Consider the following 24,065-nt stretch of genomic DNA (forward strand, 5'->3'; position numbering starts at 1 on the left):
ATTGATCAAAAATTCAAAGCTAGAGGATTTCACGGTTCGTTAATTCGATTGCAACAGTTAAATAACACAAGGACGGTTGCTTATTGTATTTTGTTAATTTAATTAACATAGATCGACATAGTATATTGATAAATTAGAGAAGTTCGTCAAAAACACGACTTAATAATTGAAATTTAATCATTAGAGAAAAATAAGAGATAGGTGAACCGAGATCCTAACAATTATTTGATTATTATTTTATTTTCAATTATTTATATTTTGTTTGATTCATAATTTTATTTGAATTTCAAGAGTTTATTAATTAATTCATTTATCGTTTTAGATAACTAAAGAATTATACTTTATATAAATTTATCGTATATCAACGTCTGTGAGAATGATACTCATACATGTTAAACTATTTTAGAAGACTAATTCACTTGTGATAATATTGAGTAGCTTGGAAATATTTAATTTTTATAAATTATGTTAGAAAAACTCATTCATGATCATATCGCCCACTTTCTTTACTATTTTCAAGTAATTGAAACACATTAGTCATATCACATCATCATCTAAAATTGTAAGATATATTACACACACCATTCAAATTTTTATTTGCACTTACTGCACTCTTTCTCATTATTGAATTGAATTCGACATACTGTGTATTTTCCACCAAGATAATACCAACATTACTTCACCTAACACTTTATAGACCTCTTAACAAACACCAAAGACCATAACAAAATAGCGCCTTTCAAAGAAAAGCCACCGTTTCTCCTATATCTGATCAATACCAAGTGTTTGAACCACTCATATTCTGCAACATTCATCATGGACACTAAGAATCAGACCACTTCAAACGCGACCGAAATTAATGGTAACCAAGAGGAGCTGGTGCCTCTCTTAATTCCTTCCCCTGGAAATGAACATCCTGCACGTGACAATTTCATTCTGAGTATTTCGTTATCGAAGCTATAAGTGTAAAATTCTAACCCCATGCATATGCTCTGTCATTCCTATAATAAAAGTTAGACAACATCACGAATTTCTTTGTACAAGATAATATTTCAACCAACCCAAGTCGTAAATGATGAGGTTCTCATACCATTTCTATACCAGTCATCTTTGAGTTTGGATCCTGGTATTAACTGTTCAGAACTAAGTTGGGAGTGTGCAAAAGAACGGCCAAAAATATATGGTGTGGAAGAAGATGAAACAATAAATAAATAATAAAAAACAAAGGCCAAAGCATACAATTCAGGCATTTAAACATTATATTGCACTAACAAAGAAACGTTTATTGCACCAACAAAGAAACGTTTAGGATGGTCAGCTGACAATACCGATGCGAAATGGTTGACATCTCGATGGTGGGCTTCATCGGCCCGGATGACAATTATAACATCCTTCAGAGTCGCATCTTTAGGAAGTCTCCAGTAGTCAATTGCAATAGCTGGAGCAGGGACATTTTTAATGGCACCACTTTCAATATCCTTCAAGTACTCAGTATACGAATGTACGGCCTCTTCTTCTAAGTAACCGACAACTCTATGAGCCAGTTTCGGAGACATCAAGTACAGTACAAAGAAGGCATTGAAGAAGACTCCTTGAACTGTGAGCACCAGAAATCTCTCGTACCATTTAGGCTGCACAAGCTCTACCATGGTCATCAAGTGCATCCTCTCGTTTTCAGCTTCTTCAAGTAATGCTTTAATCCAGCCACCACTTTGCTGAAACTTTCGCAGAGACCTGAGATGCAAAAGCATTCCTCCTACCATACCAGGAACAGCAGCCACAGTTTCAAGCATCATTGCTCGACATCCATACCGCCTCTGCAAAAAGAACCTTATGTATTAATGAAATCACTAAAATACATACTATGCTGTCAAGATGAGCGTACAATTGGTTACTACATTTCATGTTCATTTTCAAAACCATGCTTTTATTCTCTGGAAATAAAAAACAAAACACTTTCACTATTTTCTTAAAGCACATTTCTGTCCAATTTCACATTTTCCTACATAGTTTTTATTTTCTTTCAACTTTTCACCAATCCCAGAAAACTTGATTATTATATTGTATCATAATCTAAAAGACTACATTTTCAGATTTTAAAATGCTCCATAAGCTATTAGAAATTTACCAAACCCAAGAAATTCTTGCATTAGGGAACATCTGCAGTAAAAATTTGTCTCCTTCAGAGAGAAAATCAAGCATATATTACATTCTCCAACAAAATTTTTAAGACTCATTTTCAGATACCACACATCTAAAATTGTTGGGCATGAATCCAAACATAGCCACGATATCCAACAGTCCAAAAAATTTAACATAAACCTGAAGAGGAAGGAAAGATTCAGAGTTTTAACTTTGATCCAACGGCAATAACCATATGATTTCATAAGTGAAAAGCAGTTGTGATGTGATGCAGTCTCTTTCAGACTTCACTAATTTTAAATATCAATGGTGGTAATTGAATAGAAATGAGAGAAAATGTGCATAATAGAGTTTACATCCATATCCTCCCCTCAAAACACAAGAAGACGGTTCCAAATGTTTTGGGCCATGAATAAACTGGTTGCAATTTTGTGATTAACCTCATCTACATCAACACCTACACACTTTACATGTGTGTGCACAAATTATAATATGAATTTTTGACACATCATATACAGCGCTAAGAATTCACAAAATCTTCCAACTCAACCCAGCTCACTTCCAACTCAACCCAGCTCAAACAATGCAGCAATAGTATAGTTTACCATCACCAAGCTCACCAACCCTTGTCAGCTCGTTACTCTTCCCAAATAACCAGCGCCAATGCCCACACATTGCAGAAACATATGAGCTTCTTAGTCATTTCTGTACTCTAATATTTTAAATATTTTGTTAATTGTGTCGCATTCAAGTAAATTGTATCTCTTATTATCGGGTTTCTTCTTTCTTTTTAATGCCAAAAAGAGCTTATGGCAAGGAGGGGTGGTGGGAAAGGGCTGAAGGCAGAAGTAAAATAGATAATAGGGTTGATCCAGTTGGAGACATGGGAAAATCAACAAACTCAGTCAATGAAGTATTCCTTGTTTTAGCTGAATTAATTCTCAGGATCATTGGAGCACAAGTTAAATGGATGTAAAAACGTTGAAGATCCAAAATCTTGTTAGGATAGGACTTATCTTTTTAGATAAGATATCATCTTATTTTTGTATTTTAAACATTGGTTAGATTAGATTAGATTAGATTAGATTAGATTAGGGTGCTATCTTTTCATTTCTATTTTGTATTTAATGTAGGGCATTTACCGATGAATAAAGTAGAAATAATCTTCTTTCTTCTTCTCTGTATACTCTCACATAAACTACAATATCCATTTAAACCATTAAGTTTTGTGAGTGTAATTCGTGTAAAGGTTCATACTACAGAGTTTGTGTATTGATGTATCTAAAAACAACTTAAACTTGGTAGATTTGGGTACAGTTACAGGGTGGTGGTTGTTTGCGCACCCTGCTAGAACAACATAATAACATCTGCTCAGACACTCAATTGAGAACCTAGAACTGATAAATATGAAACGAGGTAACGCAGAATATGGAAACACTAATAGAAAATTCAAACAGGTGCGACTGTATTTCCTCAATCAATTAAGTTCATAATAAAAACTTATAATGAAATAATATTAGGGCTCACACATCTTAAGATAATAATCTAAGCAGCAGAATCCAAGAGAAAAGACAAAAGAGAAAAGAAAAAAGAAGAAACCGGGAGATAATTAAAAAAAAAACAGAATACCTTGAAAAATAGGTCTGTGGGAATTCTAAGAAGTTTCACTGTTCGGTATGCTACTTTATCAACAAATTTCTTCGGAACATGATGCTTGTTAAGATCTATTGATGAGTTCGAATGATAAGTTTCCCATGGCTGCACCACAAAAATGAAATCAGAAGTTTTCAGGGACTTAGCCAAAATACAGGTAATTAGTACTCAGAAACCTGAGTGCTTGATTGCATGATGTATTACTACACACTAAGACAACTAGATACAACTTCAACAGTTCGACACCTCACCAGTTGAACTGTTGTAAACATTAAAGAAGCAGTTTCTGATGTTTAATTTTCTATTCAATAAATAAATTAATAAGCCCACGCACAGCCAATCTACAAACCAGTCGTTTCATAACATTTTTGCTCAAAGTCTAAATTAGAGATCATATTGTTATGTTCCTCTCGTTAAAACCATGACTTTCAAATTGGAGTTGGTGTCAAGAATGCAGTAACACATCTACAGAAATTGAGAGATCTCAGCTTAGAAGAACAAACACTGCATCCTACTAACTCCATTGACAATCAAGACAGATCAAGCACTCCCAATCCCTTATACAGTCTAATGAGATGCGGACCTCGTGTAAGGCACTACGGTAGTATGAGTAGTTCCAGATAGACAAGTTCATATATCATGAGCTGTGTCGCACCAAATCAAATTACTTGCCCAAACTCATCAAGCTCCCATCTTTTAGCTACTGTCCAAAATTAGGACGTCTACTAATAAACTGTTCCAAACCATTAAAAAATACAGATACACATACGTTCACATAAATTTGGCAGCTTCTAACACGTAAACAGGTCTCCTAGTACAGAAACAACACCTGGCATGGTTTCAATTATTGAATAGGATGTGATATTTGTTGCTTCCATGGCATATCAGCAAATGCAAAAGCTTCCGAGAAACATGACTCCAGGCTAACGGTTGTCTAAGGCGGCAAAAGAAGAGCACGAAACAACATACAAAACAGATAAATAAAAACAAAGAGATATGCATTCAATATACCAACAGGCAAAAGCATGCATCAAATCATATCTTCGATCCAAAATAGGCAGTAAAATCAAAGAGTAGCAGCAGAGCTACACGATCTATCATTTTACCATGAAGCAGTTCCAAACCCACTCAGTGCCGTCTTCTCTAGTGATCTTAGGCCTCGCGATTCCCCAGTAGCTCGAAATCCCACCTTTCTCCACCTTCTCAAGTGCCACGTCGTGACTCCCCTTCTTCTCTGTCCCCGACGCCGAAGGCTCTGCCACCGAGCTCATCAACCGCCTCCATCCCACCGACAAGCCCAAACTCTGCCCCTTCGCCGCCCCAAACACATCAAACGGAGTCGCCGCCGCCGAGGAACTGCTAAAACCACCGCCGGTAACCACGCGCTTCACCACCAAGCGATTCATCTTCGTAGTCTCCCAATGAGCCGAACGTGAAAGCAGAAAAATTTACGTGTGCATCGGGTCAAAAGCAAATAAGCAACGGCTGCGCTGACTGAGGAGATTACGAAAACGCCCTTGTCCATTGTCCGGAATCCCGGGGACCGACCGTTTCTTCTTCTCCAAGTTACAGGAACTATTGTACTCCGTGACGGTTGCATGCAAAGGTTTACAAATGTACCATAAAATCAGATTAATACTTGACATTATTTTAATTTTTTTTAAAAAAATGGATATTTTTATGATATGGTTGATATATCATTAAATTTAATTAATTTGATTATTTTACCATAATACCATTAATTTTTGAGTAGATATATTATAATATTAATTTGATTATTTTACTATCATTCATTAATTTTGAGCCGATACAATGTGTGACGATCTAACGATAAAATCGATTCAAAATTAAAACAAAAAGAATTAATAAAATTATCATAAAATAAACTCGTGAGTCGATTTCCAATCGGTTTTGCTTCATGATGAAAACAAACAACGTAATTTGTTTCTGGGGGCTTATAATAAGTTAACATGATTGGCCCGATATGAATGCATAGAACTCGGTAAATAAAGTATTAGTCATTCTTATTTCTGTGTGTTTAATAACTGCTCCCAGGTAACAGAAGCAGTCTGTAACAAAGTGCAAATCCTTCGCTGTCTAACTGTACATGAAAACCAAGTCTCCAGCACGGCCACATGTTATGGAACTTTAAACCGAAACGAAAAGGGACTCCGATTGTTGGATCAAATTTTATTCAGTTTTATCGCCAGCTATGCTTTCATACAAGAGAATGTATCCATTGTCAATATTGGTCGCATATTCGTTAGCTGAACCGAAGTACGTCTGGATAGCCGACTCCTCAATCATCTCCACAGTTTCATCATCAAAGAGCAGCCAGTGACTATGACTTTTGACGAGACTGACATAATGCCCATGATTCGGCCCACTCCCTACGTGTACCACCACGGCAAATAATGAGTATTCGGAGTCAACATCGTCCATGGTGCAGATGAGTTTTAGTTCCAAAGGGAACACCACACGATAGGACAACTTCTTGTGCCGATTTAGCTGCTCCATGTACTTGAATCGCTTGAGATGAATGACGAGGATATGTGGGGGTTTCTTTATCTTCATCCTCTTCTGTGCTTCTTGCAAACTGTAGTGACCCGTTCCAGAATCACCTACTAATCAGAACCTAAGCATGCAAAATTAACATTTAAAACTGAATCAGGTAAACAGCGGAAAAACAGTAATACAACCCAATCGAATCTGTAAGTACAAAATACTTAAACAACCAGATCGAACTAAATTCCAAGAACAAATACCAACAACTACAGGTCAACCTCTGCCAGCTCCCTGTCCACTCCCTCCTGGACCGTCCAACCTGAGACCTGCCCCATCGAATAGGGTGTCCAAAACAGAAATAAACCGAGGACGTGAGCATAAAACGATCAGCACCGAAAGCATGAGTATACAAGACTATGACATGCATGTATGCAAAATGTACTGGATACCAGGATCTGGGTATAACGAAATACTGCTCAGGTAAATGACGTCAAGGTATGTAGCACTCTGCGCCGTCGCATCAGGAGGTGGCTCCCATACCAAAATAAACCTGTGGATATACCGGTGACCTGACCACCGTCGGCCAACGGGGTCCAACCATCCACAACAAACGAGGGCTGAGCACCCTCTCAACAGGCTATCTCAAAGATAATCAGGCCCAATATGATTATGCAAATGCCGCATAATAAACCATGCATCATATGACAGATAATAATGCAACATATAAACATGCAACACATAGTAAAGCATACTCAATCCTGCTATCTCGGATAGTACTTTCGTACCTCAAACCAGCAGATCCTAGTAATCAGCCCTAGAATCAAGCCTGCGTCCGTAGTCAGCCCACTGATGCCGCTAGCTCCCCAACTAGAGCACAGCTCCGCTACAAAACCAGTAGCTCCCCGCTAGTGCCTGAATCTCGGGAAAAGACTAGGAACCCATCAGAAACGACTAAAACGCTCTGGAACACTCGGAATTGGCGAGTAAAAAGTGAAGCATCGCGCCTCTATTTATAGACAACGATCGGACGATCTGAACCACTTCGGACGATCCGATCCACTTCGGACGATCCGATCCGATCCACTTCGGACGATCCGAACGCTGATCGGACGATCCGAATCCCTGCATGTCTTCCACGTGTCCAGCCACCTACATGTCTTCCACGTGTCCAGCCACCTGTCTCGGACGATCTGAACGCTGATCGGACGATCCGAAGCCTGCTCGGACGATCCGAACCCTGATCGGACGATCCGAACTCTGATCGGACGATCCGAACCCTGTTTGGTCCTTCCGGTCCCACCGAAATATAATTAATCCAATAATTAACTCAAATTAGGTATCGGGATACTACATTCTCCCCCCCTAAAAAGGATTTCGTCCGCGAAATCGGGTCTGAAGAATGACAATTCTGAACAACAATACATTCAACTTAAGAATGAATTACAACTGAAATTACAACTGAAAATACTACAACTGGAACAACTCTGGATGCTCTGACCGCATGCGACTCTCTAGTTCCCAAGTAGCTTCTTCAGTACCTCGGCGCTGCCACTGCACTAAGACAAGAGGAATAGTCTTATTCCGCAGTACCTTATCCTTCCGGTCTAAGATCGAAACCGGTCTTTCCACAAAAGACAAATCCGGATTCAGCTGAACTTCTGTCGGATGCAAAACATGAGACTCATCCGCTACGTATCGTCTCAACAAGGACACATGAAACACATTGTGAACACTAGACAGATACGGTGGCAAAGCTAATCTGTAGGCCAAATCTCCCACACATTCTAAGATCTCAAAAGGACCAATGAATCTCGGAGATAGCTTACCCTTGAGTCCAAATCTCAGAATCCTCCGAAAAGGTGATACCTTGAGAAACACTTTCTCGCCTGCATCAAAATGAAGAGGTCTGCGCTTGGTGTTCGCATAACTCGCTTGTCGATCCTGAGCAGTCTTAATCCGCTGTTTGATCACAAGAACTTTGTCCATGGCCTGCTGAATCAATTCTGGACCCTCGACCTGCCGTTCTCCGACTTCCTCCCAGAACAGAGGAGTACGACAACGTCGACCATACAATGCTTCAAACGGAGACATACCAATACTCCTATGAAAACTGTTGTTGTATGCAAACTCTATCAGTGGCAGATGGTCCTGCCAAACTGGCCCGAAATCCATCACACAAGATCTCAACATATCCTCAAGAGTACGAATAGTTCTCTCTGACTGACCGTCAGTCTCTGGGTGATATGCAGTACTCAAACTCAAGGTAGTGCCCAAAGCTTTCTGAAAGCTGCCCCAAAATCTAGATGTAAATCGAGGATCTCTGTCACTAACGATACTCACGGGCACACCATGAAACCGTACAATCTCCTGAATGTACAACCGTGCCATCCGATCGAAAGTGAAATCTCTGTTATACGGAAGAAAATGGGCAGACTTAGTAAGCCGATCCACTACCACCCAGATAGCATCTCTATTCCCCACAGACATAGGCAAGTGAGTCACGAAGTCCATCGTGATATGCTCCCACTTCCACTCCGGAATAGGAAGATTCTGCAACAAACCTCCAGGTCGTCGATACTCAGCCTTCACCTGCTGACAGACTAGGCACTTGAAGACATACTGATAAACATCACGTTTCATACCTTTCCACCAAAATCGAGTCCTCAAATCTTTATACATCTTGTTGCTCCCCGGATGAACACTCAACTTGCTACGATGAGCCTGGGACAAAATCTCTTCCCTCAAAGTGTCATCTTCCGGTACAACCACACGACCAGATAAGCACAAAAGACCCTCGGACTGATAGTGGAATCCAAAAGTATTATCTCCATCAGCCAACCGAGCTAATTTCTGAACCTTAGAATCAGACATCTGAGCATCTCTAATCCGAGAATACAAAACTGGCTCAGACAAAATAGTAGCCACACGGATACTCTCTGCACCCTTCCGATGCTTACAATTGAATCCCATCGAACAGAAATCCTGAATAATCCCAGATACAGCACAAGTCTGAAGAGCAGACAATCTCACCTTGCGACTAAGAGCATCGGCCGTGAGATTCGCAGATCCTGGATGATACTTGATCTCACAATCATAATCCTTGAGTAGATCCATCCAACGACGCTGACGCATGTTCAACTCAGCCTGAGTGAACAGATACTTCAAACTCTTATGATCAGTGAAAATCTCAAATCGCTCACCATACAGATAATGGCGCCAGATTTTCAAAGCAAAAACGATCGCTGCTAATTCCAGATCATGAACAGGATAGTTTTCCTCATGAGACTTCAACTGTCTCGACGCATAAGCAATCACATGCTCATTCTGCATCAGTACACACCCTAGTCCCTGTAAGGAGGCATCGGTGTAAACACTGAAACCACCAGATCCAGACGGTAAAGCCAAAACAGGCGCAGATGTCAAACGTCTGCGAAGTTCCAAGAAACTCTCTTCGCACTCTGATGTCCACTCAAATGAAACATCTTTCCGAGTGAGCTGAGTGAGTGGCTTAGCAACCTGAGAGAAGTTGACAATGAAACGGCGATAATACCCAGCCAATCCCAGAAAACTGCGGATCTCGGCTACTGTCGTCGGACGCGACCAGTTCAATACCGCTTCCACCTTGCTCGGGTCAACTGAAACTCCCTTGCTAGAAATGACATGACCAAGGAATACAACCCTGTCAATCCAAAACTCACACTTACTCAACTTCGCATAAAGCTGATTCTCGCGAAGTGTCTGTAAAATAATCCTTAAGTGTTGTACGTGTTCTTGCAGATCATGCGAATAGATTAAGATATCATCTATAAACACCACAACAAACTTATCCAAGAAATCCCGAAATACTCGATTCATCAGATCCATAAAAACTGCTGGCGCATTCGTCACCCCAAAAGGCATAACCAGAAACTCATAATGCCCATACCGGGTCCTGAATGCAGTCTTCGATATATCTCCCTGATGAACTCGAAGCTGATGATAACCAGACCTTAAATCAATCTTGGAATACACAGAGGTACCTTGCAGTTGATCAAATAAATCATCAATCCGTGGCAACGGATACTTATTCTTTATCGTAGCACGATTCAACTGCCGATAATCTATGCAGAGCCGCATAGAACCATCCTTCTTTTTGACAAAAAGAACTGGTGCTCCCCACGGGGACACACTGGGTCGAATATACCCCTTGTCAAGAAGATCCTGCAACTGCTGTTTCAATTCTTGCATCTCCGATGGAGCTAAACGATAAGGAGCTCTAGAGATTGGTGCCGTGCCTGGCACTAAATCAATGCCGAAATCCACTTCCCGAACAGGAGGAAAACCAGGAATCTCCTCGGGAAAAACATCCGGAAAATCGCAAACCACTGGAATGTCACTGATACCGACACTATCTGCGGACGAATCAATAGCATAGATAAGGTAGCCTTCCCCGCCCGACTCTAAAGCACGACAGGCTTTCAGAGCAGAAACCACAGGCATCGGGGGTCGCGCTCCCTCTCCATAGAAAAACCAACTGTCGCCCTCAACTGGACGAAACTGCACAAACTTCTGATAACAGTCCACAGTAGCTCTAAACACAGTCAGCACATCTATTCCCAGAATGCAATCAAAATCTTCCATCGCAAGAATCATCAAATTAGCAGTTAAAATATTACCCTCAAACTCTAGAGGACAACCCAAAACTAGACGTTTAGCTAGCACCGAATGACCCATCGGTGTGGAAACAGATACCACAACGTCTAAAGAATTGAAAGGTAACGCATGACGCTTAGCAAATTTCGCAGATATGAATGAATGTGATGCACCAGTATCAATGAGAACGTAAGCAGGTAATCCACATAATAAAAATACACCTGCGATAACTCTCTCGTTCTCCTCAGCAGCCTGATCCTGGTTAAGAGCAAAGACCTGCCCTTGAGTACGCGGTCGGAGGTTAGAACCCTGAGTAGACTGTCCCTGCTGTGGCCTCTGCTGAACTGAAGCCTGAGAACCAGATCCTGATCCTCCGCCCGTCTGTGGACAATCTCTCTTCATGTGGCCCATCTCACCGCACTTGTAACAAGCACCCGCAACCTTGCGACAACGCTCCGTCGGATGATCCCTCCCGCAATGCTGACACGGGCCCTTCTTCTTCCCAAAATGGTGAACTCCTACAGATCCAGAGGAAGAAGAAGTAGATCCAGCCTTCTTAAATGCTTGGGCACGGGGACCCAAAGAACTAGTAGGACGAGCAGACTGCATGGCTCGACCTCTCAGCAAACTGCCCTCCGCCTGGCGACAACGGTTCACAAGGCCCTCATACGATGTCGGATCATCACAGACAACAACCCGATCATAAATCTCCTGATTGAGGCCCTGAAGAAAATGGTTATACTTGGCCCTAGCATTGTCACTGACATGTGGAACATACGGAAGCAACTCAAAGAACTTCTGCTGATACTCATCAACAGACAAACTTCCCTGCTTCAGATTGATCAACTCAATCGCCTTGGTCTGCAGAAGAGCTGGCGGAAAGTAAAGCAGCATGAAAGCGGCTCGGAAATCGGCCCAAAGAACTCGACCCTGTCGCTGAACTATCGGTGCAGAGGTAGACCTCCACCACTTACGCGCACCACCCTCCAGCAAGAAATCAAGGGTATCAATTTGCTGCTCCGCCGAGCACTGAAAAGTCTTGAAGCAGCTCTCCATCCTCTCAAGCCAGTTCTCCGCAACATCCGGAGTCTCACCGCCCGTAAGAGGTTTTGGCCCCATCTGCAAGAACCGATGCATACTAAAACTCCGAGGCTCATCACGACGATGTTGACGACGTTCTCGATGCTCTCGGCGACGCTCCCGATCGTCGCGGTCTCCCCAGCGTCCAACGCTGCCATGACTACTAGCATCGTCGTCAAAACCAGACATCTCTAGCTACAAAAGTTACCAGAGATTAAACCCAAAAGAACAGTTCCAAATCCCAAAATCTTAATGCATGCTCTGATACCATAAATGTAGTGACCCGTTCCAGAATCACCTACTAATCAGAACCTAAGCATGCAAAATTAACATTTAAAACTGAATCAGGTAAACAGCGGAAAAACAGTAATACAACCCAATCGAATCTGTAAGTACAAAATACTTAAACAACCAGATCGAACTAAATTCCAAGAACAAATACCAACAACTACAGGTCAACCTCTGCCAGCTCCCTGTCCACTCCCTCCTGGACCGTCCAACCTGAGACCTGCCCCATCGAATAGGGTGTCCAAAACAGAGATAAACCGAGGACGTGAGCATAAAACGCTCAGCACCGAAAGCATGAGTATACAAGACTATGACATGCATGTATGCAAAATGTACTGGATACCAGGATCTGGGTATAACGAAATACTGCTCAGGTAAATGACGTCAAGGTATGTAGCACTCTGCGCCGTCGCATCAGGAGGTGGCTTGTAGTATCCCGATGCCTAATTTGAGTTAATTATTGGATTAATTGTATTTCGGTGGGAACGGAAGGACCGAACCGGGATCGGATCGTCCGAAGTTGGTTCGGATCGTCCGAAGTGGGTTCGGATCGTCCGTTCTGTTCGGAGTCAGACGAGTCATGTCATGTCAGAGTTCGGATCGTCCGATCAGGGTTCGGATCGTCCGAAGACAGGTGGCTGGACACGTGGAAGACATGCAATGTTCGGATCGTCCGAAGTGGATCGGATCGTCCGAAGTGTACCGGATCGGAGCGTCCGAAGTGGATCGGATCGTCCGATCGTTGTCTATAAATAGAAGCGCGAGGCTTCACTTTTCACTCGCCAATTCCGAGAGTTCCAGAGCGTTTGTCGTTTCTGATGGGTTCTAGTCTTTTCCCGAGGTTCGGGCACTAGCGGGGAGCTACTGGTTTTGTAGCGGAGCTGTGCTCTAGTTGGGGGCTAGCGGCATCAGTGGGCTGACTACGGACGCAGGTATAGTTCTGGGTTCCCTTTGAGATTTGGGAGTATCTATTAGTCTAGTTAAGGCTTTTAGATGTGGTTTAGTGATATGGTATCACTTGGATTGTAGGCTTGATTCTAGGGCTGATTGCTAGGATCTACTGGTTTGAGGTACGAAAGTACTATCCGAGATAGCAGGATTGAGTATGCTTTACTATGTGTTGCATGTTTATATGTTGCATTATTATCTGTCATATGATGCATGGTTTATTATGCGGCATTTGCATAATCATGTTGAGCCTGATTATCTTTGAGATAGCCTGTTGAGAGGGTGCTCAGCCCTCGTTTGTTGTGGATGGTTGGACCCCGTTGGCCGACGGTGGTCAGGTCACCGGTATATCCACAGGTTTATTTTGGTATGGGAGCCACCTCCTGGTGCGACGGCGCAGAGTGCTACATACCTTGACGTCATTTGTCTGAGCAGTATTTCGATATACCCAGATCCTGGTATCCAGTACATTTTGCATACATGCATGTCATAGTCTTGTATACTCATGCTTTCGGTACTGAGCGTTTTATGCTCACGTCCTCGGTTTATCTCTGTTTTGGACACCCTATTCGATGGGGCAGGTCTCAGGTTAGACGGTCCAGGAGGGAGTGGGCAGGGAGCTGGCAGAGGTTGACCTGTAGTTGTTGGTATTTGTTCTTGGTATTTAGTTCGATCTGGTTGTTTAAGTATTTTGTACTTACAGATTCGATTGGGTTGTATTACTGTTTTTCCGCTGTTTACCTGATTCAGTTTTAAATGTTAATTTTGCATGCTTAAGTTCTGATTAGTAGGTGATTCTGGAACGGGTCACTACATTTATGGTATCAGAGCATGCATTAAGATTTTGGGATTTAGAACTGTTCTTTTGGGTTTAATCTCTGGTAACTTTTGTAGCTAAGAGATGTCTGGTTTTGACGACGATGCTAGTAGTCATGGAAGCGTTGGACGCTGGGGAGACCGCGACGATCGGGAACGTCGTCGAGAGCATCGAGAACGTCGTCAACACCGTCGTGATGAGCCTCGGAGTTTTAGTATGCATCGGTTCTTGCAGATGGGGCCGAAACCTCTTTCGGGCGGTGAGACTCCGGATGTTGCGGAGAACTGGCTTGAGAGGATGGAGAGCTGCTTCAAGACTTTTCAGTGCTCGGCGGAGCAGCAGATTGATACCCTTGATTTCTTGCTGGAGGGTGGTGCGCGCAAGTGGTGGAGGTCTACCTCTGCACCGATAGTTCAGCGACAGGGTCGAGTTCTTTGGGCCGATTTCCGAGCCGCTTTCATGTTGCTTTACTTTCCGCCAGCTCTTCTGCAGACCAAGGCGATTGAGTTGATCAATCTGAAGCAGGGAAGTTTGTCTGTTGATGAGTATCACCAGAAGTTCTTTGAGTTGCTTCCATATGTTCCGCATGTCAGTGACAATGCTAGTGCCAAGTATAACCATTTTCTTCAGGGCCTCAATCAGGAGATTTATGATCGGGTTGTTGTCTGGGATGATCCGACATCGTATGAGGGCCTTGTGAACCGTTGTCGCCAGGCGGAGGGCAGTTTGCTGAGAGGTCGAGCCATGCAGTCTGCTCGTCCTACTAGTTCTTTGGATCCCCGCGCCCAAGCATTTAAGAAGGCTGGATCTACTTCTTCTTCTTCTGGATCTGGAGGAGTTCACCATTTTGGGAAGAAGAGGGGCCCGTGTCAGCACTGCGGGAAGGATCACCCGACGGAGCGTTGTCGCAGAGTTGCGGGTGCTTGTTACAAGTGCGGTCAGATGGGCCACATGAAGAGAGATTGTCCACAGACGGGCGGAGGATCAGGATCTGGTTCTCAGGCTTCAGTTCATCAGAGGCCACAGCAGGGACAGTCTACTCAGGGTTCTAACCTCCGACCGCGTACTCAAGGGCAGGTCTTTGCTCTTAACCAGGATCAGGCGGCTGAGGAGAACGAGAGAGTTATCGCAGGTGTGTTTTTATTATGTGGATTACCTGCTTACGTTCTCATTGATACTGGTGCATCACATTCATTCATATCTGCGAAATTTGCTAAGCGTCATGCGTTACCTTTCAATTCTTTAGACGTTGTGGTATCTGTTTCCACACCGATGGGTCATTCGGTGCTAGCTAAACGTCTAGTTTTGGGTTGTCCTCTAGAGTTTGAGGGTAATATTTTAACTGCTAATTTGATGATTCTTGCGATGGAAGATTTTGATTGCATTCTGGGAATAGATGTGCTGACTGTGTTTAGAGCTACTGTGGACTGTTATCAGAAGTTTGTGCAGTTTCGTCCAGTTGAGGGCGACAGTTGGTTTTTCTATGGAGAGGGAGCGCGACCCCCGATGCCTGTGGTTTCTGCTCTGAAAGCCTGTCGTGCTTTAGAGTCGGGCGGGGAAGGCTACCTTATCTATGCTATTGATTCGTCCGCAGTTAGTGTCGGTATCAGTGACATTCCAGTGGTTTGCGATTTTCCGGATGTTTTTCCCGAGGAGATTCCTGGTTTTCCTCCCGTTCGGGAAGTGGATTTCGGCATTGATTTAGTGCCAGGCACGGCACCAATCTCTAGGGCTCCTTATCGTTTAGCTCCATCGGAGATGCAAGAATTGAAACAGCAGTTGCAGGATCTTCTTGACAAGGGGTATATTCGACCCAGTGTGTCCCCGTGGGGAGCACCAGTTCTTTTTGTCAAAAAGAAGGATGGTTCTATGCGGCTCTGCATAGATTATCGGCAGTTGAATCGTGCGACGATAAAGAATAAGTATCCGTTGCCACGGATTGATGATTTATTTGATCAACTGCAAGGTACCTCTGTGTATTCCAAGATTGATTTAAGGTCTGGTTATCATCAGCTTCGAGTTCATCAGGGAGATATATCGAAGACTGCATTCAGGACCCGGTATGGGCATTATGAGTTTCTGGTTATGCCTTTTGGGGTGACGAATGCACCAGCAGTTTTTATGGATCTGATAAATCGGGTTTTTCGGGATTTCTTGGATAAGTTTGTTGTGGTGTTTATAGATGATATCTTAATCTATTCGCATGATCAGCAAGAACACGCACAACACTTAAGGATTATTTTACAGACACTTCGCGAGAATCAGCTTTATGTGAAGCTAAGTAAATGTGAGTTTTGGATTGACAGGGTTGTATTCCTTGGTCATGTCATTTCTAGCGAGGGAGTTTCAGTTGACCCGAACAAGGTGGAAGCGGTATTGAACTGGTCGCGTCTGACGACAGTAGCCGAGATCCGCAGTTTTCTGGGATTGGCTGGGTATTATCGCCGTTTCATTGACAACTTCTCTCAGATTGCTAAGTCACTCACTCAGCTCACTCGGAAAGATGTTTCATTTGAGTGGACATCAGAGTGCGAAGAGAGTTTCTTGGAACTTCGCAGACGTTTGACATCTGCGCCTGTTTTGGCTTTACCGTCTGGATCTGGTGGTTTCAGTGTTTACACCGGTGCCTCTTTGCAGGGACTAGGGTGTGTTCTGATGCAGAATGAGCATGTGATTGCTTATGCGTCGAGGCAGTTGAAGCCTCATGAGGAAAACTATCCTGTTCATGATCTGGAATTAGCAGCGATCGTTTTTGCTTTGAAAATCTGGCGCCATTATCTGTATGGTGAGCGATTTGAGATTTTTACTGATCATAAGAGTTTGAAGTATCTGTTCACTCAGGCTGAGTATCGACGACCTGGAGGTTTGTTGCAGAATCTACCTATTCCGGAGTGGAAGTGGGAGCATATCACGATGGACTTCGTGACTCACTTGCCTATGTCTGTGGGGAATAGAGATGCTATCTGGGTGGTAGTGGATCGACTTACTAAGTCTGCCCATTTTCTTCCGTATAACAGAGATTTCACTTTCGATCGGATGGCACGGTTGTACATTCAGGAGATTGTACGGTTTCATGGTGTGCCCGTGAGTATCGTTAGTGACAGAGATCCTCGATTTACGTCTAGATTTTGGGGCAGCTTTCAGCAAGCTTTGGGCACTACCTTGAGTTTGAGTACTGCATATCACCCAGAGACTGACGGTCAGTCAGAGAGGACTATTCGTACTCTTGAGGATATGTTGAGATCTTGTGTGATGGATTTCGGGCCAGCTTGGCAGGATCATCTGCCACTGATAGAGTTTGCATACAACAACAGTTTTCATAGGAGTATTGGTATGTCTCCGTTTGAAGCATTGTATGGTCGACGTTGTCGTACTCCCCTGTTCTGGGAAGAAGTCGGAGAACGACAGGTCGAGGGTCCAGAATTGATTCAGCAGGCCATGGACAAAGTTCTTGTGATCAAACAGCGGATTAAGACTGCTCAGGATCGACAAGCAAGTTATGCGAACACCAAGCGCAGACCTCTTCATTTTGATGCAGGCGAGAAAGTGTTTCTCAAGGTATCACCTTTTCGGAGGATTCTGAGATTTGGACTCAAGGGTAAGCTATCTCCGAGATTCATTGGTCCTTTTGAGATCCTAGAATGTGTGGGAGACTTGGCCTACAGATTAGCTTTACCACCGTATCTGTCTAGTGTTCACAATGTGTTTCATGTGTCCTTGCTGAGACGATACGTAGCGGATGAGTCTCATGTTTTGCATCCGACAGAAGTTCAGCTGAATCCGGATTTGTCTTTTGTGGAAAGACCGGTTTCGATCTTAGACCGGAAGGATAAGGTACTGCGGAATAAGACTATTCCTCTTGTCTTAGTGCAGTGGCAGCGCCGAGGTACTGAAGAAGCTACTTGGGAACTAGAGAGTCGCATGCGGTCAGAGCATCCAGAATTGTTCTAGTTGTAGTATTTTCAGTTATGATTGCAATTTCAGTTGTGCTTTCAGTTGTAATTCATTCTTAAGTTGAATGTATTGTTGTTCAGAATTGTCATTCTTCAGACTCGATTTCGCGGACGAAATCCTTTTTAGAGGGGGAGAATGTAGTATCCCGATGCCTAATTTGAGTTAATTATTGGATTAATTGTATTTCGGTGGGATCGGAAGGACCGAACCGGGATCGGATCGTCCGAAGTTGGTTCGGATCGTCCGAAGTGGGTTCGGATCGTCCGTTCTGTTCGGAGTCAGACGAGTCATGTCATGTCAGAGTTCGGATCGTCCGATCAGGGTTCGGATCGTCCGAAGACAGGTGGCTGGACACGTGGAAGACATGCAATGTTCGGATCGTCCGAAGTGGATCGGATCGTCCGAAGTGTACCGGATCGGAGCGTCCGAAGTGGATCGGATCGTCCGATCGTTGTCTATAAATAGAAGCGCGAGGCTTCACTTTTCACTCGCCAATTCCGAGAGTTCCAGAGCGTTTTAGTCGTTTCTGATGGGTTCTAGTCTTTTCCCGAGGTTCGGGCACTAGCGGGGAGCTACTGGTTTTGTAGCGGAGCTGTGCTCTAGTTGGGGGCTAGCGGCATCAGTGGGCTGACTACGGACGCAGGTATAGTTCTGGGTTCTCTTTGAGATTTGGGAGTATCTATTAGTCTAGTTAAGGCTTTTAGATGTGGTTTAGTGATATGGTATCACTTGGATTGTAGGCTTGATTCTAGGGCTGATTGCTAGGATCTACTGGTTTGAGGTACGAAAGTACTATCCGAGATAGCAGGATTGAGTATGCTTTACTATGTGTTGCATGTTTATATGTTGCATTATTATCTGTCATATGATGCATGGTTTATTATGCGGCATTTGCATAATCATGTTGAGCCTGATTATCTTTGAGATAGCCTGTTGAGAGGGTGCTCAGCCCTCGTTTGTTGTGGATGGTTGGACCCCGTTGGCCGACGGTGGTCAGGTCACCGGTATATCCACAGGTTTATTTTGGTATGGGAGCCACCTCCTGGTGCGACGGCGCAGAGTGCTACATACCTTGACGTCATTTGTCTGAGCAGTATTTCGATATACCCAGATCCTGGTATCCAGTACATTTTGCATACATGCATGTCATAGTCTTGTATACTCATGCTTTCGGTACTGAGCGTTTTATGCTCACGTCCTCGGTTTATCTCTGTTTTGGACACCCTATTCGATGGGGCAGGTCTCAGGTTAGACGGTCCAGGAGGGAGTGGGCAGGGAGCTGGCAGAGGTTGACCTGTAGTTGTTGGTATTTGTTCTTGGTATTTAGTTCGATCTGGTTGTTTAAGTATTTTGTACTTACAGATTCGATTGGGTTGTATTACTGTTTTTCCGCTGTTTACCTGATTCAGTTTTAAATGTTAATTTTGCATGCTTAAGTTCTGATTAGTAGGTGATTCTGGAACGGGTCACTACATGGCTCCCATACCAAAATAAACCTGTGGATATACCGGTGACCTGACCACCGTCGGCCAACGGGGTCCAACCATCCACAACAAACGAGGGCTGAGCACCCTCTCAACAGGCTATCTCAAAGATAATCAGGCCCAATATGATTATGCAAATGCCGCATAATAAACCATGCATCATATGACAGATAATAATGCAACATATAAACATGCAACACATAGTAAAGCATACTCAATCCTGCTATCTCGGATAGTACTTTCGTACCTCAAACCAGCAGATCCTAGTAATCAGCCCTAGAATCAAGCCTGCGTCCGTAGTCAGCCCACTGATGCCGCTAGCTCCCCAACTAGAGCACAGCTCCGCTACAAAACCAGTAGCTCCCCGCTAGTGCCTGAATCTCGGGAAAAGACTAGGAACCCATCAGAAACGACTAAAACGCTCTGGAACACTCGGAATTGGCGAGTAAAAAGTGAAGCATCGCGCCTCTATTTATAGACAACGATCGGACGATCCGATCCACTTCGGACGATCCGATCCGATCCACTTCGGACGATCCGAACGCTGATCGGACGATCCGAATCCCTGCATGTTTTCCACGTGTCCAGCCACCTGCATGTCTTCCACGTGTCCAGCCACCTGTCTCGGACGATCCGAACGCTGATCGGACGATCCGAAGCCTGCTCGGACGATCCGAACCCTGATCGGACGATCCGAACTCTGATCGGACGATCCGAACCCTGTTTGGTCCTTCCGGTCCCACCGAAATATAATTAATCCAATAATTAACTCAAATTAGGTATCGGGATACTACACAAACTGTGTTTAGCGTACAGAGATTAATTTTTTTTGACAAGTCTCAGTAAGAATTGATGTCAAGAAAGTCGCCTACCTGCAGCATTTGTCGCAGAAGAATTTATCCTCGGCATTCAGCGTTTCAGTTGAGCTGAAGTTCTTGAGGCAGCTAGTAATTGAACTGTTTTGTTCGATATCAAGGCTCAGATCTAAGAATGTCTCATCCCTTGCTGTAACTGTCTCACACCTTAAACATTTTGTCTCATTCGTAAGAGTACCCTGCGTCTCGCAGAGAGTCAGAGATAAAATGAGCAAGAAAGATATCAACATTTGGCAACCACATCACATAATGATTATATGAGTTCTCAAGCAAAAAAAAAAATTACTAAAATGCTATGTATAATAAAGCTTGAGCTCTACTAAAAAGGCGTAACAGGCAAGCAACGATCATTTTATATCATGGTACAGCACATTTCTGATGTGAATGGAGATTCAGCCAATAAAATTTGAATCCAAAAATTATCATTTTCATAAATTCCCATAGTGTGAACCTGAAAAATTGTGTGCACCCAGGTAACTAATGGTTCCTTCTTAACACCATTTATAGGGCCGTTGCTTAGCCCATTTGCAAGACCCTCAACAGAATGTGGAATACTTGGCACTTTTTTAGACTCTTTCTCCAGTGTGTCGACAAGTTCATTTAACAAAAAGTTCAAAAACTCATGGGCATCCTGCATGAAAGCATGGATATCACATCATCTTGAAGCTTGAAAAGAGAAAGTTATAATGAAGAAGACTAGTATATGGTAAAGTTCATAACCATCTATACTCAACCTTTGCTTAATTGTCGAAACTTCCAATAAGTTGCCATCTAAAAGAACTTAGCTATATGAACAACCACCACATAGCAAAACAATATATGTTCTGAATGTTTATGATAAAATCTTTCGTGACAACAAATCCCTGATGTGAATTTCAGGATTCAAATGAACAAAAAAAGTAACTTTGGTGTCCACAAACACGTATCTAAACTTCAGGCATGAATTTTAATCACAATAGATTAATCGTGAAAAAAAGATTTACCAGGAAACGTTTGGCACTCGAAAAAAAAAGCTTGGACAACTTAGATTCTATTGAAACCAACACAGTACTTCCAAGTGGCAAAAGAAGCTAGCGTTCACCAAAAACACACCTGATGCATGTATCCTCGGAAAAGGTCATTTTCTTTTCTTACTCTCTGTACAAAGCGTTTTGGAGCTATGACACCTGTTTTCTTCTTCTGTGAACTTATCTGCACAAAATTAATTAACACATTAATTTGCAAAATCTCAAGAGTACGCCAAATTACAGGCATTCAAACCAACAGCACCACCAATATACAATGTGGCTTCGTCCCAAACTGATGGCTGCCAAACCAATCAGGCTAAATGAACCAGCCATGTGTTTTCCCAAATTTCTCATGGATAGTTACTGGTTAACAAATGTCAAGAAACCAATGTTTCAGCCTTTCAGGTAATTACCAAAGCTTTTCTTTTGTTATTTAGCAGATGATTATTAAAACCATGAAATGAGCAATGAAATTATGAAAAAATTATTTCAAGGTGCACTTGGAACCATGATAAACACATTCACAACGGAGGGATTCTTTTACCAAGCAAGCGATTTGGCCTCATCTATTAAGTTCACGAAATTCCGACAAAATAAATTGATCAGTCAAGTAAGAAGCTTATAAGCAGTTCGAATGCCTCAAAGATGTATCAAAGCACCCAAAGACTAAACACTTAGTTCAGCAATGAATCTACTACCTGGAAGTACAGCTCTGCAAGACAAGTCAAGAGATTTTCATCTGCTTCACTTGTTTTGTTAATTGAAGAATACTCCAACAGTTGTTCACGAAACGGCGCACAGAAGTAAAGTGCCTGCAAAACCAAGTGACATTGAAGTAAGGAAGCATTCAAGATTCTCATCACGGTCATACAATAAAAGGCTTGTTGCTACACTTCCAAAACACATTTCTTTCAGCACTCATCATGGTAAAAACAGACAGGAGATCTCAGCAACAGCCATTGAGATTGCATTAAGGACAAATTGAGGCCATCCATGCAGTAACAGAGTAACTAACACTTGAAATTCTGCAATACAGTTTGTAACTTGAAATTCAGTAATCCAGTTTCCTTTACAAATGGCATATCAACGTCTTCCCCAAGACCAAATTAACCAAACTAGAACACACCAAATTTTTTACTTTAACCCAATTTAATCAGACTCATAAGAAAATAAAAAAATACATGGCAGACCCAATAAACTATTTCCCTGAAATCGGCACTCAAGAAAACAAAATCAACAAAACAATATAAACTTATAATCATGGTTGGAGGCTGCTGTTCTAGTTCCATTGATATTTGGTGACAAGGTCGTGGTTATCGTTGTGGATTACTTTTATAATAAAAATAGAAATAATTATATAATTTGGAAAAAATTTAATTCAAAAAAATAAGAAAATTTTGAAAAAATCACAGAAAATGTTATGCAGCGGCCGCGACAACCAAAAAAACTCTGTTCCGTTCCGCGACGACGACATCCACAAAATAGCCGAAATTCCACGATGTTATAGTGACACAACCATATTAACCTGGAACTTTGTCGATTCCCGAGACTGCGACCCATGATTAAATCAAGTCTTCCTTAGAGATAGCCAAATGCACAATCGAAACCTCCTAGCTTTTCCTTTTTGACTGGACCACAAAAATCGAAATGACAAGGAAAACATCCCAAAATCCAAAACACACATCCCAAAACTCATCAAAAGCCCCAATTAACGAGAAATTAAAATCACAATAAACAAGAAATGAACGCTACAACAACATCCCACCTGGAGCACGCTGTTGCAATAGCAAGTGTTGCCGAAATTCTCCAACCCGAAATACCGCTCTCCCTCAGGAAACTGATCGCCTAAAGCCTTTTCTAACTTGGAACCTGTCACACCCATCGCAAGTGTGACACCATCCAGCATATACCAGAATTCCTCTATCCCTCCAAACTTGCAACAACTTGTTCACAATAACCAGAATTATTCATCAACTTCAATCGGTTCCGAGACTGGGGCGATGGATATCAGTATGGATTGATACCTATTTCTTGAATTTAAGGAGTTTCTAGGGTTTGTGAAAATTGTTTTCTTCGCCTAGGTGTCCCATGAGAATTGTCTACGAGATCTTTCTGTAAACTCAAAACGACAACGAGTTTTGGCCTGATTCGGTCGTTTACCGTGAAAATGCAAAACCAATGGGACAATTTAGAGCAAAATGATCAGTGGGACAATTTTGCAGTATGACTCATATTTTGGTTTTTTTTTATTTAATGAAATTCAATATAAAAAATTGGAAATTTTGAATACATATCCGATATTTCAGAATTAAATATTTTAGATATGATATTAACAAATTTGGAATATCCAAACAGCTATAACAAATTTTAATATTAATGGCACGTCTTCTTCATATGAAAATTCGTTATAAAACCTTGAAAATCTGGTATTAATAAATGACATATTTTAATACTTAATGTTTCAGATCTAGCAAAATATATGATTTTTGAGTACTAAAGATATATAACAAATTTTAATATTAATGACACGTGTTTTTGCGTATGAAAATTGATACAAAATATTAAATATGTCACATTGATATATGATATTTCAATATAAATTTTTTCAAATCGAGTACTAATATATGATATTTGAACACACAAACAAGTGTAATAATTAAATATGATATATGTCGCATTA

General features: G+C 42.3%; 2 protein-coding genes across 4 annotated transcripts; both read right to left on the minus strand.

The window, feature by feature from the left end:
* Positions 1-553: 553 nt before the first annotated feature.
* On the minus strand, positions 554-5,347 carry LOC140828893 (ubiquinol oxidase 2, mitochondrial-like). Of its 2 annotated transcripts, XM_073191765.1 has the most exons (4): positions 4,902-5,330; positions 3,772-3,900; positions 1,329-1,817; positions 554-916 (listed from the first exon to the last, which is right to left on the minus strand). In XM_073191765.1, exons 1-4 carry the CDS (start codon positions 5,199-5,201, stop codon positions 857-859), a joined length of 978 nt encoding a protein of 325 aa, XP_073047866.1. In that variant the 5' UTR covers positions 5,202-5,330; the 3' UTR covers positions 554-856. The 2 variants fall into 2 exon arrangements, with proteins under 2 accessions (XP_073047866.1, XP_073047876.1); XM_073191775.1 differs by lacking the exon at positions 3,772-3,900 and having other exon boundaries at positions 4,902-5,347.
* Positions 5,348-5,672: 325 nt separating this feature from the next.
* On the minus strand, positions 5,673-23,587 carry LOC140828913 (ubiquitin carboxyl-terminal hydrolase 4-like). Of its 2 annotated transcripts, XM_073191794.1 has the most exons (6): positions 23,151-23,587; positions 22,084-22,197; positions 21,471-21,569; positions 20,830-21,009; positions 20,376-20,557; positions 5,673-6,391 (listed from the first exon to the last, which is right to left on the minus strand). In XM_073191794.1, the coding sequence occupies exons 1-6, from the start codon at positions 23,289-23,291 to the stop codon at positions 5,986-5,988; spliced, it is 1,122 nt and encodes a 373-aa protein (XP_073047895.1). In that variant the 5' UTR covers positions 23,292-23,587; the 3' UTR covers positions 5,673-5,985. The 2 variants fall into 2 exon arrangements, with proteins under 2 accessions (XP_073047895.1, XP_073047902.1); XM_073191801.1 differs by lacking the exon at positions 20,830-21,009.
* Positions 23,588-24,065: the final 478 nt, after the last annotated feature.

This window comes from Primulina eburnea, chromosome 1 (genome assembly GCF_022965805.1).
Source record: "Primulina eburnea isolate SZY01 chromosome 1, ASM2296580v1, whole genome shotgun sequence".
Classification (NCBI taxonomy): domain Eukaryota; kingdom Viridiplantae; phylum Streptophyta; class Magnoliopsida; order Lamiales; family Gesneriaceae; genus Primulina; species Primulina eburnea.

Excerpts from the sequence above, each read along its gene's own strand:
- LOC140828893 (XM_073191765.1), bottom strand. The coding sequence starts at position 5,201 with ATGAATCGCTTGGTGGTGAAGCGCGTGGTTACCGGCGGTGGTTTTAGC. Across the intron at positions 1,818-3,771 it reads CCACAGACCTATTTTTCAAG|AGGCGGTATGGATGTCGAGC; the intron begins GTATTCTGTTTT and ends TTCTTTTTGCAG. Across the intron at positions 917-1,328 it reads ATGTCAACCATTTCGCATCG|GATGTTCATTTCCAGGGGAA; the intron begins GTATTGTCAGCT and ends TGTCACGTGCAG.
- LOC140828913 (XM_073191794.1), bottom strand. The coding sequence starts at position 23,291 with ATGCTGGATGGTGTCACACTTGCGATGGGTGTGACAGGTTCCAAGTTA. Across the intron at positions 21,570-22,083 it reads TTGCAGAGCTGTACTTCCAG|ATAAGTTCACAGAAGAAGAA; the intron begins GTAGTAGATTCA and ends AATTTTGTGCAG. Across the intron at positions 6,392-20,375 it reads TTCTGCGACAAATGCTGCAG|TTTGCAAGAAGCACAGAAGA; the intron begins GTAGGCGACTTT and ends GGGTCACTACAG.